General features: G+C 35.7%; 1 protein-coding gene across 3 annotated transcripts in view; it reads left to right on the forward strand.

Moving 5' to 3' along the window:
* FSIP2 (fibrous sheath interacting protein 2) overlaps nucleotides 1-16201 on the forward strand; it is a 104674-nt gene that overhangs the window by 86500 nt on the left and 1973 nt on the right. For all 3 annotated transcript variants that reach the window (XM_086719107.1, XM_086719105.1, XM_086719106.1), the window contains 3 exons: nucleotides 7741-7787; nucleotides 11434-11477; nucleotides 15149-15218. In XM_086719107.1, the coding sequence (XP_086575233.1) occupies nucleotides 7741-7787; nucleotides 11434-11477; nucleotides 15149-15218 (161 nt within the window). The remainder of the gene's footprint in view (nucleotides 1-7740; nucleotides 7788-11433; nucleotides 11478-15148; nucleotides 15219-16201) is intronic.

The following is a 16201-nucleotide window of genomic DNA, read 5'->3' on the forward strand; positions in this document are numbered from 1 at the left end:
GTTTATTGCAGTATTGTTTACAGTAGCCAAACTGTGGAAGCAGCCCAAGTATCCACTGATAGATGAGTGGATAAAAAAAAGGTGGTGTGTGTGTGTGTGTGTGTGTGTGTGTACACACACACACACACACACACATATATACACACATATATATACGCATATACACACACACACGTGTGTGTATTTATATATATATACACATATATATGTATATATACACACACACGTGTGTGTATATTTATATATATATATATATATATATACACATATATATGTATATATACACACACATATATTATTCAGCCATAAAAAAGAATGGAATCTTGCCATTTGCAATAAAATGAACAGGGGTGCCTGGCTGGCTCAACTGTTAGAGCATACAACTCTTGATCTCAGGTTTGTGAGTTTGAGCCCCATTTGGGTCTAGAGCTTATTAAAAAAAAAAAGACACATGCAATAACATTAACGGAACTAGAAAGTATGATGCTGAACAAAATAAGCCAGTCAGAGAAAGACAAATACCATATTATCTCGCTCACCTCTGTAATTTAAGAAGCAAAACCAATAAGCAAATGGGAAAAAAAGAGAGAGAGAGAGAGAGACAAACCAAGAAATACCCTTAACTATAGAGAACAAACCAATGGTTACCAAAAGGGGATAATATGGGATGAGGATTAAAGAGTACATTTATCATGATGAAACAAAATAAAATAAAATTATTTTTCAAAATAAGCAAAAATAAACCAAAACCAAAAACAAAACCAGATCAGACAAATTGAAAAAAGAAAGCATATACATAGGACCAAAAGGATGTATGCTGAGAAAAGATATAAAATCTTAAGGTTCTGCCTCAGATTGTTCTCAAGGTTGAGTCCTGTTAATTAGTAAAGGGTTTCCACACCAATCTCTAAAAACTGGGAGAGGTAGTTGTTTCTTCAAATGCCTAAATTTCAACATAAGTTCACTATACATACAAAGAAACATGGAAAGAGGTCCCATTTAAAGAAACTAAACAAATGTCCAGAAAATGTCCATGAAGAAGCACACAATTGGACATATACAACAGACTTTAAAATAACTATCTTAAATATGTTCAAAAGTTATAGGAAAACACAAAGAACTAAAGAAAATTGGGAAGTATATGAGCAATATGAGAATAAAAAAAGCCCAGAAATATAACTTCTAAAAAAGAACCAAAGAGAAGTTCTGGAGCTGAAAAGTATAACTGAATTTAAATTTCACTAGATGGGTTTAAGAGCAGACTCAGACAGAAGAGAACATGAACACAAGTCATTTGAAATTGTGGAATCTGGGGAGCAAAAAAAGATAGACTAAAGTGAATAGAACTTGAGGAACCTATGGGATACCATCAAACATATCAATATATGTATCACGGGATTTCCAGAAGAAGGAGAGAAAAGGGCAGGGTGATTATTTGAGGAAATGATCTTTAAAACCTCCCCATATTTGCAAAATGTCATGAGTATACAAATACAATAAGCTTAATGAACTCCAAGTAGCATAGATATACAGAGATGAAACCAAGACATATTGAAATCAAAGTGCCAAGAGCCAAAGATAAAAAGGGAATCCTGAAAGCATCAAGAGAGAAATGACTTGTCATTGTCTATAAGAAATCCCCACAGAACACTCGGGGAAATTTTCAGAAGAAAACTTGCAAGTCAAAAGGCAGTGAATGATATATTTAAAGGCCTGAAAGAAAGAAAAATATCAAATGAAAACTCTATAACTAGCAAAAATACTCTTCATAAATTAAAGAGAAATAAAGACATTATAAGATAAAAAAGACAAAAACAAGAATTTTATTACCACCAGACACGGTACAGAAGAAATCCTAAAAGAAGTCCTTCAAGTTGAAAGTAAGAGATGCTAAACAGTGACTCAAAGCCATATAAAAATATAAAATTCTCTAGCAAAGGTAAATACATGGACATATATGTAAAAACCAGTATTATCATTTTGCTTAATAACTCCACTCTGTGTTTTCTACAAGATTTAAAAGATAAATCCAAAAATAAGTATAAACCTCTGCAGATGGGTACAAAAGATGTAAAGACATTACTGGGGACATCAAAAACATGAAGGAAAGGGGGTTAATCTAAAAGGAGTAGAGTTTTGTATGCAATTGACAAATTGACATCATTTTAGGATTCTGTATGTAATCCCTATGCTAACAACAAAGAAGATATCTATAGACTATTCCTGAAATAAAATGCAAAGGGAACCAACTGTGTATCTGCAAAATATCAACTACCACAAAGGAAGGCAGCAGTGAAGGAAATGAGGGATAAAAAAGCTATAAGACATACAGAAAAAAACTAACCAAATGACAAAAGTAGTGCTTCCCTATCAGTAATTTAGTATAAATGGACTAAATGCTTAAAAAAAACACAGATTAATAGAAGGAACTTCAAAAAGAATATCCAACTACAGATAGTCTCCAACTTATGATGGTGCAACTTATGATTTTTTGACTTGCTGATAGTGCAAAAGTAATACCCATTCCGTAAAAACTTGTACTTTGAATTTTGAGCTCTTCTCAGGCTAGCAATACACTGTACAATACTCTCTTGTGATACTGGGAAGAAGCAGTGAGCCACAACTCCCAGTCACCCACACAATCATGAGAGTAAACAACCAATATATGAACAGCTATTCCGTACACATATAATCATTCTGTTTTTCACTCTCAGTTAAGTACTCAATAAATTACAAGAAATATTTAACACTCTATTATAAAATATGCATTGTGTTAGACAATTTTGCCCAACTGTATACTAATGTTTTTTCAGCATGTTTAAGGTAGACTAGGCTAATCTATGATGTTCAGTAGTTTAGGTATATTAAGTGCATTTTTTATTTATGATATTTTCAACTTATAATGGGTTTTTCAGGACTAACCCCTTCATAAGTCAAAGAAGATCTGTATATATTGTTTATAAGAGACTCACTTTAGAAATAAAGATACACACAGGTGGGAAAAGATACCCCAAGCAAAGACAAACCGAATGAGTGCAAGGTTAGCTATACCAATATCAAACAAAATGGACTTTAAGTGAAAAACAAGAGACAACATTATTATAATGATAAAAGGGTCCATTCAATAAGAAGACATAACTAATATAAACATATACGAAACAAACTTGAGAGTTCCAAAATAGATGAAGCAAACACTGACAAATTTGAAGAGAGAAACAACAGTAATAGTGGACAGAACATCCAGATGGAATATATGGAGGACTAAAACAACACTATAGATCCGTTGGAACTAACAGACCTATACAGAACACTCCACCCAACAACAGCAGAATGCATATTTTTCTCAAGTGTACATGGAACATTATCCAGCATAGAACATAGGCTGGGTGATCAGGATACCACATATCGATCACAAAACAAGTGTTCATAAATTGTAAAATATTAAAATTATACACTGTATCCTTTCAATCACAATGGAATGAATTTAGAATTTAGCAGCAACAGGAGAACTGGAAAATTTATTTTTGAGACAGAGAGACACAGAGTGTGACTCGGGGAGGGGCAGAGAGAGAGGGGAAACACAGAATCCAAAGCAGGCTCCAGGCTCTGAGCTGTCAGCACAGAGCAGGATGCGGGGCTGGAACTCACAAACTGTGAGATCATGACCTGAGTGGAAGTTGGATGCTTAACCGATTGAGCCACCCAGGTGCCCAAAACAATACATTCTTAAACAACCAATGGGTCAAAGAAGAAATCACTCAGGAAATTGGAAAATACTGGAGACAAATGAAAATGAAAACAATATACTAAAACTTATGGGATAGAGTGAAAGTAGTTCTAAGAGGGAAATTTATAGGTGTAAATTCATTAATAAAGATCTTATAACAATAACTTATCTTTATATCTTAAATAAAAGAAGAAAAACAAGCTAAAGTCAAAACTAGGATAAGGAAGAAAATAATACAAAGCAGAGATAAGCAAAATACAAAATAGAAAAACAATAGAGAAAATCAGTGAAACCTAGAGTTAGTTCCTCAAAACCACCAACAAAATTGACAAAATTATTGCAAGATGGCCTCTGGAAAAAAATAGAAGACTCAAAAACCTAAAACTATTAATGAAAAAAGGGACATTACACTTTATTTTACAGAAATAAAAAGGATTATAAGTAAGTATTATGAACAATTATACACCAACAAATTGGATAACTGAGAGGAAATTGATAAATTCCCAGGAATACATGACCACTGAAACTGAATCATGAAAAAAAAAAAATAGAAAATCTGAACAGACTAGTAAGGAGATTGAATCAGTAATCAAAAACCTAACAGAGAAAATCTCAGGACCAGATGGTTTCACTAGTGAATGGTGAATTCTAGCGAACATTTAAGGGGGAATTAACATCAATCCTCCTTAAACTCTTGTCAAAAAATTGGATAGAAGGGACTATTTCCAAACTCATGAGGCTAGCATTACTTCGATACCAAAACCTAGAAAAAGGCACTACAAGAAAACTACAGATTAACATCCCCGCTGAATATTGATGCAAAAATCTTTAGCAAAATCCTGGCAAACAGAATGCAACAGCACATTAAAACATTTTACACCAGGACTCAAGTGAGATTTATCCCAGAAATACAAGGGAGGTTCAACATATAGAAATCAGCCCATTTAATACAACATAGAACAAGATGAAGAACACACATCTCTGATCTAAATTAATGCAGAAAAAAACATTTAACAAAAGTCAATACTTTTTCATGATAACACTCAACAAACTCGGAATAGAAGGAAATTACTTCAAAGTAATGATAGCCATATGTGGAAAACCTAGAACTAATATTTTACTTAGGGTGGAAGCCTGAAGGAGTTTCTACGATTGGAAACAAAATTGCCCAGTCTTACCACTTCTATTCAACATACTGGAAGTCCTAGTCGGAGCACTTAAAAAGACATAAAAGGCATCTAAATTGGAAGATAAGACACACAATGATCTCTGTTCACAGATAACATTATCTTATATGTAGAAAACCCTAAAGAGTCCATACAAAAAGAAACAAAAATTTTAGAGTAAATGAATTCAGGGCCAGCTGGGTGGCTCAGTCAGTTAAGTGTCTGACTTTGGCTCAGATCATGATCTCACAGTTCGTGGGTCCGAGGCCCATGTCCAGCTCTGTGCTGAAAGCTCAGAGCTTGGAGCCTGCTTCAGATTCTTTCACACACTTGTTTTCTCTCTCTCTCTCTCTCTCTCTCTCTCTCTCACTTTCTCAAAAATAAATATTTAAAATTAAAAAAAAAAAAACGAGTAAATGAATTCATCAAAGTTGGATACAAATCAACATAGAAAAATCAATCACATTTCTTTTTTTTTTTTTTTTCCAATGTTTATTCATTTTTGAGAGACAGAGAGAGACAGAGCATGAGCTGGGAAGGGGCAGAGAGAGGGAGACACAGAATCTGAAGCAGGCTCCAGGCTCCAAGCTGTCAGCACAGAGCCCAACGTGGGGCTCAAACTTACGAACTGCGAGATCATGACCTGAGCTGAAGTCGGACGCTCAACCGACTGAACCACCCAGGTGCCCCTCAATCACATTTCTATGTACTGACAATGAACAATCCCAAAGGAAAAGTAAAAACTATAAGTGAACATTCCTGAAGGAAAAGGAAGGAGACAAAAATTAATGGAAAGATTATGCTAAGTGAAATAAGTCAGACTGAGAAAGACAATGTATTATTTTTACTCATAAGTAGAATCTAATAAAAATATGAATAAACAAAAAGCAGAATTAGACCTATAAATTCAAGACAGAGAACAAACTGATGCTTGTCAAAAGGGAGGGGGTAAAGATGACTGGGAGCTGCAGACTTTGACTTATGGAATGAATAAATCACAGGAATAAAAGGCACAGCATAAGGAATATAATCATTGATATTTTAATAGCATTGTATGGGGGCAGATGGTAACTACAATAGCCGTAAACATAGCATAATGTGTAAACTTATGGGCTGTACACCTGAAACTAATGTAACATTCTGTGTCAGTTATACTCAAATTAAAAAAAATAATTTAATAATTCATGGATTGGAAGATTCACTATTGTTAAGATGTCAGTATTGCACAGTATTCTACAGATCAGCATTTTATAAGAATTGCATTTGATGGCATTTTTTGTAGATACAGAAAATATTTATTCCAAAATATTTTTATATAAAAAATTCTTACTAAATTTTATATAGGGACTCCTAATAACCAAAACAATCTTGAAAAGTAAGAACAAAGTTGGACTTACTGATTTAAGAACTTACTGCAAAGACATGGTAATGAAAACAGTATGGTACTGACATAAAAACAGACATAAAAAGCAATTAAATAAAATAAAAAGCATACAAACAAATCTTTCATTTATGACCAAATGATTTTTGATAAGCATGCCAAGGCCACTTAATGGGAAAAGAACATTCTTAAAACGGTGTTGAGAAAACTAACCACACACACAAAAATGAAGTTAGACCCTTCCCTTACACCATATGTGAAAATTAACTCAAAATGAATAAAAGACCTAAGTAAAACTATAGACCTCTTATAAGAAAACGGGGCGGGGGGGGGAGGGAGGAAGCTTATGGCATTGGATTTGGCAATAATTTCTTGGATATGACACTAAAAACACAAGAAAGAACAACAATGACAAAAATTAGATATACTGGACTTCACCAAAATTACAATTTTTTGTGCTTCAAAGGACAGAGTGAAAAGTCAACTCATAGAATAGGAGAAAATACTTGCAAATCATATATCTAATTAAGGGTTGCCACCCAGAATATATAGAGAACTCCTGTAATTCAATAACAATAAAAAAATCAAACAACCTGATTAAAAATTGGGCAAAGGATTTGAATAGATATTTCTTCAAAAAATATACAAATGGGCAATAAGTACATGAAACGACGCTCAACATCACTAATCATTAGGGAAATGCAAATAAAAATCACAATAAAATGCTATTTGACACTCATTAGGATAACTATTGTCAGGATATATACCCAAAAGAATTGAAAACAGTGACTCAGATAGTGGTACTCTCATATTCATAAGCAGCATTATTAATAATAGCCAAATCATGGAAGCAACCCAAGAGTCACCGATAAATGAATGGTTAGGCAAAATGTGGTATATGCATTCAGTAGAATGTAAGTAAGGCTTAAAAATGAAATTCTGACACATGCTACACACATATGAACCTTGAAGGCATTATGCTAAGTGACATGTCAGTCACAAAAGGGCTGATATTGCATAATTCCACTTATATGAGATACCTCAGGTAGTCAAATCATAGAGGCAGAAAGTAAAACAGCAGTTCCTGAGAATAGAGAGAGAGGATAATGCACTATTAAATATTTAATGGGTAGAAGAGTGTCAGTTTTGGGGAAGATGAAAATGTTCTGGAGAATAGATGGTGGCAATGGTTGCACAACAATGTGAATGGACTTAAGCACAGAACTGTACGCTTAAAAATGGTTATGGTGGAAAATTTTATGTTATGTGTATTTAACCAAAATTTTAAAAGTGGAAAAAAAGTTAATTTAGAAATCATTTTCATTTGATTTGGAAATTAGGTGACAAATTACTCTAGGTTTACGTCCATATGAAGAATAACTGACAGGTTGTTCTTTTGCTTAACCAGTAATTTCTTCATTCATTAAATGCACAGCAAATGAAACGTTCTTTTTCTTTTGTTTTAGTGAGACTGAAGATTTTTCCTCAGATACAAGTGCCAAAATATTAGAAGGTTGGATTTATTATTTGTCTTAAATTAGAAAGCATTCAAAAGAAGACTGCTTTACTGCTTTGATAAACTTTTTACTAATTACTTATTGTTTGTTTACTGCCTTGTTTACTGCTTTGATGATTTTTTTAGTTACTAAACCTGAGATTGATATTTTTTTCCTGCAAATTTATCTATTTTGGAGGAAAATAATCCATTACTACATCACTCAGGTGTTAAAATGAGCCAACTAGTTTGCCTTTTCTGAATTACTGTTAAGATTTTATTAATGATTTTGATCAAGAAAATGGTGTGATATTATGAATCAGTTACCATGTTCCTGTGAAAAATATTCATAAAATAAGGTTGCACCATACAATAGTTTTTACTTCAGTTGGAACCCATTATACTAGCATTTAACGATTTCTTACCCTTCCTTTGTACTTAGTCCTACCATAATGTACAAGAAAGGGGAGGGGCCTTTTAGAGCTAAATGTATTTGCTCACATTAATATCTGACTAGTATGGACTTCACTTGAAAAAAATAAATCTCTATTTTTATTTTACTCTAAGGAATGATACCTACTCCTTCGAACATTTGTGAGAACTTTTTGGTGAAACCTCAGAGGATCAATGTGGTTCTAAGAGTGATCATAGGTACAAGAGGCAGAGTGTCATGTTTAACACAAAGCGGCCTTAAAATTCAAACCACAGTGGGGTGCCTGGATGGCTCAGTGGTTTAGCATCTGATACTTGGTTTCAGTGTAGCTCATGACCTCACAGTTCGTGAGATCAAGCTGTATCTCAGGCTCTACGCTGATAGCGGGAAACCTGCTTGGGATTCTGATTCATCTCTATGTCTCTGCCCCTCCTCTGCTTGTGTTCTCTCTCCTTGTCTCAAAATAAATAAATTTAAACAAACAAACAAAAAACCTCAAACCACAGGTTTACCCTGGCTATTCCAAACACACAACACCTCTCAAGGAGTTACTTTAAAAACCTAGTTTCTTATCTTCGAAGTGAAATTATTTTAATTAAGATGATTCATACAATAGCAATAAATATGCCAGAATTCCATGAACATACCATAATCAGAAGATGTCACAATAATCATTAACCACACCTGTATTATAGAATCATAGGCTGCTAGAGAAACCATTCAATACAACCCCCATCATGTTTACATGAGGAAACTCAAGCTCAGGGTGAGGAAACAATTTTGCCAAGGTTACTTTGAGTCAAAGGCAGAGTCAATTTTGGATCCTAAGTCTCCTCACCATAAATGTATTGTGGGTGTTTTTTCCCATTTTTTTTTTTGCAATGATCATGCTTAATTCTTACATCCTTCTGCAATATTTTAGCTGCCCAATTCAATCTTTTATTTATTCATTCATTCAAATATTTACTAAGCATCTCCTTTGTGCTCTAGGATCCTATATGTGAACAAAACTGACAAAGTCCTTAATCTCATAGAATTTATACTTGAGTGGGCATCAAAGGGTAAGGACATGAACAAGATGATTCCAGATATTTATAAGTATTTCCCATCTCATCTGGGACAAAAGCGAAAGAAATTACAATGGCTTGTAAAATCTTACATCATCTGGATATCACTCCACCCCCTTTTACTTCTCTAACTTCCTCCTCTGTTTCTCTTTTCAGCTCTCTGCCCCAGCCTCATTGACCTTAAACATTCCAGGCATTCAGGCCTTTGCGCTTTCTGACCCTTGTGTCGTGCTCTTCCCCCTACATCTCCCTTGCTCACCCCTCACCTTGAGGTCTTTGCTCAAGTTTCACCTTCTCAGTGAGATCTTCTTTTACCATACTCTGAAATTGCACCCTCATTCTCACCATGGCACTAACTCTTCCACTTCTTGGCTGATTTTTCTCACTGGCACTTATAACTTTCTGATACACTGTTGGTTGTTGTTGTTTTTTTGTCACTATCTCCTTCTAGAATGTAAGTTCCCACAGTATTCCCAAGAACCTAAAATAGGCTTATAGTAGGAGGACCATTTAGTAAAATAAGAGAGACGATGGGAATAACTAATGAGAGGCACAAGAATTTTGTTTTGGTTATGTTGAGATTGATTTACCCATTAGATGTTCAAGTTGAGGTGTCACATAAGAAACAGGATTTTTAAGATGGAGTTTAACAGGGAGGTCAGAGCTGGAAATTTATATTCTTTGTTTCATATAGGTATACAATAAAATAAGTTAACTCTGAACATCTGATATCCTCAACTATCAGGAATTTTTCTATGACTTTTCATCAAAACAAACTCCTAGTATATCCTGGGAAGTTGACAGCCATTTAGCCTAGAAACTTAAAACCTATGTTTGGAATGATAGGCCTAGAAGTAAACCCAATACCCTCAGTCATTTAAAAGCAAAAGTCAGCTCAATTATGTGCAATATAGAGCCAGGCACTTTTAGAAAGATGATCAAACAACAATAAATTTTTACCAGTATTGTCAGATAAGTGCCATAATCAATCCGTGTCATATTTGAGTTATTTGAAGTTTTACTGCTACTCCCCCCCCCCCCCGCCAAAACCTACATTTGTCCAAAGGATAACTCAGAGAATGACCACTTGTGTTGGCCCTTAATGATGACATGTTTATAAAATGCAAAATTCTTATATATAAGATATCTCATTGAGCCCTGTTGTCAGACAGGCAGGGAAGAATCTCAACCACATTCTACATAATTAGGAAACAGTCAAATAAGTTAGATTCAATTTGCCAATGTTCTTCACTCTAAGAACTAAAGCTAAAACTCAAACTCAGATTTTCTGCCTCCCTAGTGGTTGGTTTTTGTGAAACTTTTCTAATAATTTCTCTCTCTTTGTTTTTAATGTTTGTTTATTTTTGAGAGAGACAGAGAGACAGAGCACGAGCTGGGGAGGAGCAGAGAGAGGGGAGACACAGACCCAAAGCAGGCTCCAGGCTCTGAGCTGTCAGCACAAAGCCCGACATGGGGCTTGAACTCACAAACTGTGAGATCATGACCTGAGTCAAAGTCAGACTTTTAACCGACTGAGCCACCCAGGAGACCCAAAACTTTTCTCTTAATTTCTAACTCCCTTAGTTTAAATTTGTTTTACAGGCATACTAACTTCCCCTGGAATTTAGGCAACTTTTGATTCTGTAGCAACTTCTCCAGATTTCCTCTTGGTATTGCCTCAAAATTCTCCTGGTTCTCACTCAAAGTATTTCATAAGACCAGCACCTTCTTCTTTGTTCCAATAATCTGCTTTTAATTAGCTATGTAGAATCAAAGAGTGTTAGAGCTGGAAGGCCCCTAGGAATCATTTATAAGGTAATCTCTTATTTTACATGTAAACAAATAAGCCTGCAGAGATTGAGTACTTATGGATAAACATGTGGCTACTAAGTAATAGAGTTGGCCTTTCTTACTAAATCATATTTCATCTTATAATTCCTAAAGGAAAGTCTAGGACATGCCCCAGAACTCTAGAGATCTTACCTATTTCAGTTGTGTTCCCAATGTCTGTACAGTGAAAGTGATAATAATTTCTTCTACCTAACTAAATTCTAGAACTTTCTGGTGAAAAATAATAAGACCAGGTTTGTCTCAATACTATTCATGCCTAAAAAAAGAAAAAAAAAATATTTTTTTTTCCTTTTCTTTTTCCCCTTCCCAACAGGAAATTCTCAGGAGCAAAAGCCAGAGAATTCAAACAATGTGAAGGTAAATATTTTTCAATAAACTCTAATTAGCATACATGGAGTCCAGTTGAATATAGCCCAGTTTTCAAGGCCACATCAGGGCTTGGGGTGGTACAGTTTGTGGAACATCAGGAAACCTACCCCTGTTCAATATTTCTTCCTGCTCAGATCTTTCCCTCTGGCTAAGAACTATCCATGGAACTGAAGAAATCCCTTAATCAAAATTTTCACTTTACAGGTAAGTTATTCCTTGCTTACATGCACAGAGTAACCCACTATTCCTCCCTAGAACCTAAATGGACTTCCACTCTTTAACTGTGTTACTACTGACTCTGGAGAAAACCGTACAGGGAGTCACTTGGCCCTGTCTAAGGCAGGTAGACCCAAGTGAGGAACTTGGTGGAGGCAGGGAGGGAATAGAAGCTTTCAAAAATGGAGGAGACTGGCTTGCAGGAAATGAGCACTGACTCCATCTATTTTTCTGTATTCCTAAGGACTGATTGTTTAAAGGCAGCTTTCCAAGAGGTTCAGCTACTCTCCACTATGAACTCAGGAAAATTTTTCCTCCTAGTTCTTTTTAAAAGTTTCCAATGAGAGCCAAAGCTACAGATCTTCTTTTGCTTTTATCACTTTGTTTCTTGGCTCAATTTAACCCCACTTCTGAATTTCCCCTACACCATGCACATGAATCCATCAATTACCCAGTCCCTTATCATCAGAGTCATCTTCTTCATACTAATGCCAAACCCTGAAGGTGCTGGGAAGTTTCTTATTCAACCTAATCCTCATTTATGAATATAAACATCTATCTGACAACCTCGGGCTTACTTAGGCCATTATTTTCCAAGTAAAATTATATGGAAATAACAGGGAGACAGAATCTGTAGACTGATGACCTCATGACAGACTATTCCTTGTGTCAGGCTAAATTCCTTGCTAATATGGGCCCTTTTTTGACTTTTTGCCCTTCCCATAACTTGCAGCTTTTTCCATAGTAAAACTATAGTTGAAGTTGTTATACCCAATCCAATTCAAAGTAAGGTGGACTAAGCACATTCTATCCCATCTCTATCTCTGATTACAACTAAAAACTCTGGACAACAAATGAGGATTCTGGAAAATAAATAATAGTAGGAGTTTGAGGGGACAAATAAAACCTCAAAGAATCACCAATTTCATTATGAGTTTCCTGGTTTTGTACCCCCTTATCTCCTACTTTAGACCTAGAGCAATTCAATTCCTGGAATTGCATAGAAAGAATGGGCAGAATAAATCCCCAGGAGAAATCAATGCTCTCTCACCAGAATTAAGATATTCCTGTGGACTGGGAAGTAGAAGAATCTCACTTCTTTCCCACTTTTCCCATCTCTTGGCTCTGCCTCAAGGCAAGTTTCAGACATGAAGCTATATGGCAATGGCTGCAGAGGCTTGAGGCACTTAAAACTCTGAGAGAAAAATCCTTCCCTCTGACCAGAAGAATTAGGACAAGGTCTCCAGTAACCTGAAGAAGATTAAAAGGAAATCTGCTTTTTTTTCTCTGCTTCTTTTTGCCACTTTACTCTAGACATAAATGCAATCATGGGATGTGTGAGACAGCACACAGAATGGGTAGCCACAGCATTCTAGCCATAGAACCAGAAAGGAGACTATTTAGAGTTAGGGACATGGAAAAAAAAAAGTCACAGAATATCATCAGAAAGGATCCCCTACAAATCTGTATGTCTCTCCTGTGTTGTTCATGTATGGAACTGGCCTGAGTTTACATAAACAAAAGGCTTTGAGAACTTGAACTATAGCTTTAATAGTGGTGCACACACAGGGATGCTACGTATATATACTGCCAAGGCTTTGGAAACTGAATTTACATTGGAAACAGCTATAGAAGGGTAGGATGTGTGGTCTAAATCTAAGTGAGTTAATTACCTACTTAAGCAAACAGATAAAAAACTAAACCATCTCCAGAGTACTCAGTTCTTAGAAACTCATAAGTTATTTAAAATGCTCAAGATAGAATTCAAAATTACTTAACATACAAAATATAAGACAATGTCTACAACTTTTAAGGGAGAAGACAAGAGATACCAAGTCTGATGCAACTAAAATTTTGGAATTTTCAGACAAAAACTTAAAGTGGTGGTTATAACGGTGTTCCATGAAGAAATGGCAATCTCTTATGAATAAATCTTATGAAAAGATAGATGTTCCTAAAATAACAAGTATATTTACTCATCTCAGACACTTGGTAGCATCTCCCTGCCAGCATTTAGATTAGGGATTCTGAAGTCAGTCTCACACATGTGGGCATTTTTTAAGCGATATCAATATCTGTCCCACCCTGAGAGATTTCAATTCAATTGGAGGTGTGGGACCTTGGGATTCATATTAAGAAAAAAGAATTTCCACAGGATGCTTGGATAGCTCATTCGGTTAAGCATCCAACTTCAGCTTGGGTTATGATCTCGTGGTTCATGAGTTCGAGATCCATGTCAGACTCTGCTCTGACAAATACAGATTCTGTGTCTCCCTCTCTCTTTGCCCCTCTCCCACTTGTACTCTCTTTCAAAAATAAATAAAACATTTAAAATTTTTTTTAAAAAATTTCCACATGTAACTATTGTGCTGCCAATACTGAGAATTAGTGTTTTAGATAGTCTTGGTTCCATTTTATTCCTCAGGCATATATTTGTTTTGAAATATATTAATAGATAAGCTACCTCAAGTCCTCTTTGAAGAACTATGATAAAACTCCTATAATACCTGGTGGTTTTTTACATAATCTATATGTAACATATTTTATGTTTCTTCATGAATTTAGGCCTTTTTAAAAAATTTCTCATCATTGATTTCCTTATTTAATAGCTAGTTTTATAAAATATATACAAGGTAGCCCAATTACCTATCCCAGTCTATTTTATGCCTTTCTGAGAAAATTGCTGCTTCTCTCTTCAAAGAGGTGATATGGGCCTACAGAGTAAAGCTAGTATCTGAGCCATGTTCCATACCCAACTAGGTCCAGATAGCCTGCTTATTGCTCCAGACTCCAAAATACCTAAGATTTCCATAACAGGAAACTGGAGTTACCTAGTGAACAGCCATTTTACCCCTTAACATTATCTCTCATATCATAAAAAGAATTTATAATTTGTTACTTATATCAATACCCCCAAAAGAGGGAGGGAGCAGACAGAGCTGGCTTTTTTTGTGACTTAAGATGGCTGAGCTTTTTTTTTTTCAACGTTTATTTATTTTTGGGACAGAGAGAGACAGAGCATGAACGGGGGAGGGGCAGAGAGAGAGGGAGACACAGAATCGGAAACAGGCTCCAGGCTCTGAGCCATCAGCCCAGAGCCTGACGCGGGGCTGGGGCTGGAACTCACGGACTGCGAGATCGTGACCTGGCTGAAGTCGGATGCTTAACCGACTGCGCCACCCAGGCGCCCCAAGATGGCTGAGCTTTGATCATCATTGAATGGTATCCAAGGCCCACATCTATGACAAGGGTCAGCCCTAGGTGCCATAATTGGCAAAAATTATGATCCTGTCTCAGTGGATAATTCTTTGAGACTTCAGAGCACAGACATTATTGATGTAAGGTGCTACAATGGTTGTACTACATCTTTTGGGGATTACTAGGTATCTTAGTGTGTACTATCCAATGAAAGATTAAATAAGAACTTTACTTTGTCTTGGCAGTTTATCACCATCTTTGAAGGAAACAAGAATATTGTTGGCAGTGTACATTCCTCAAAAGAAGTCATTTCAGGTACAAAATATACTATGCTTTAGCATTCATCCTGGAATGAGTGGCTCCTTCCTTGAAGTATTGATGCCTATTATCAATATGAGGTTGAAATAATATTCTTACTATGTGTATGTTTGTGTGTATAACAATTTGCAGTTTATTATGGGGTACTTTTATTTTAACCTCAAATCATAGTTACAAATAATAGAACTAACATTTATTAGGAATTAAATGTCCCCTTTTTATTAAAGAGGGAAGGGCGAGTCACCGAAGAAGAAAGTAAGAGTATATTATTCAAGGTCACCCTGCAGCTAATAAGCTGCAGAACTGGGGCTCAAACGCAGATCTGCCCAACTTCAAAGCCTAAGCTCGTTCAATATAACCAGAATTCATACACTTAAATGCCCACAGGAGCCATACAGGTAATGTTATAAACAAGAGCAGTAGGTTGAGCAAGGGTCTGTGGTGCACTGAAGATGGCATGTCCCATCTAAAGGAGGGAGCTGCTACTCAGCAATCACTGACACACTGGTTTGTTGCCAGGTCTTCCAATTGAAGTCTTTGCATTCTTCAAAAGAAGTTAGAGGTGAAAATTCCTGACTTTTAAAGTTTAACACATAATTCAAAGTTCTTCCGAAATGTTTTGTGGACCAAACAAAACTTGTCTATATCCCCTACACCATACTATTCTGCCTCTGTGAATCATAAAGCCCTAGTTTAAAAAAGAGAAAATGGAGGGAATAACTATCTGAGATTACACAGTCAACAAATACAAAGCTTTTAGGGCTCAAAAACAGATCTTCTGACTTTGATCCTCCACTCTTTCTTCCCTCCATAATGTGGTTTCATATTGTTGCCATTGCATCCCAGAATAAGCCCCATATTGGGTAATAACCAAAGATAGTCTATAGTTTTGCTACAGAAAGAACTACTAACAAGATAAATGCAGGGTTCGTGACTTTCTCATGTAGGTTATTAAGCTAAGATACCAGGCACCCTCCGGT

Source organism: Puma concolor, chromosome C1 (genome assembly GCF_028749965.1).
Source record: "Puma concolor isolate L17-30 chromosome C1, mPumCon1.1.hap2, whole genome shotgun sequence".
NCBI lineage: Eukaryota > Metazoa > Chordata > Mammalia > Carnivora > Felidae > Puma > Puma concolor.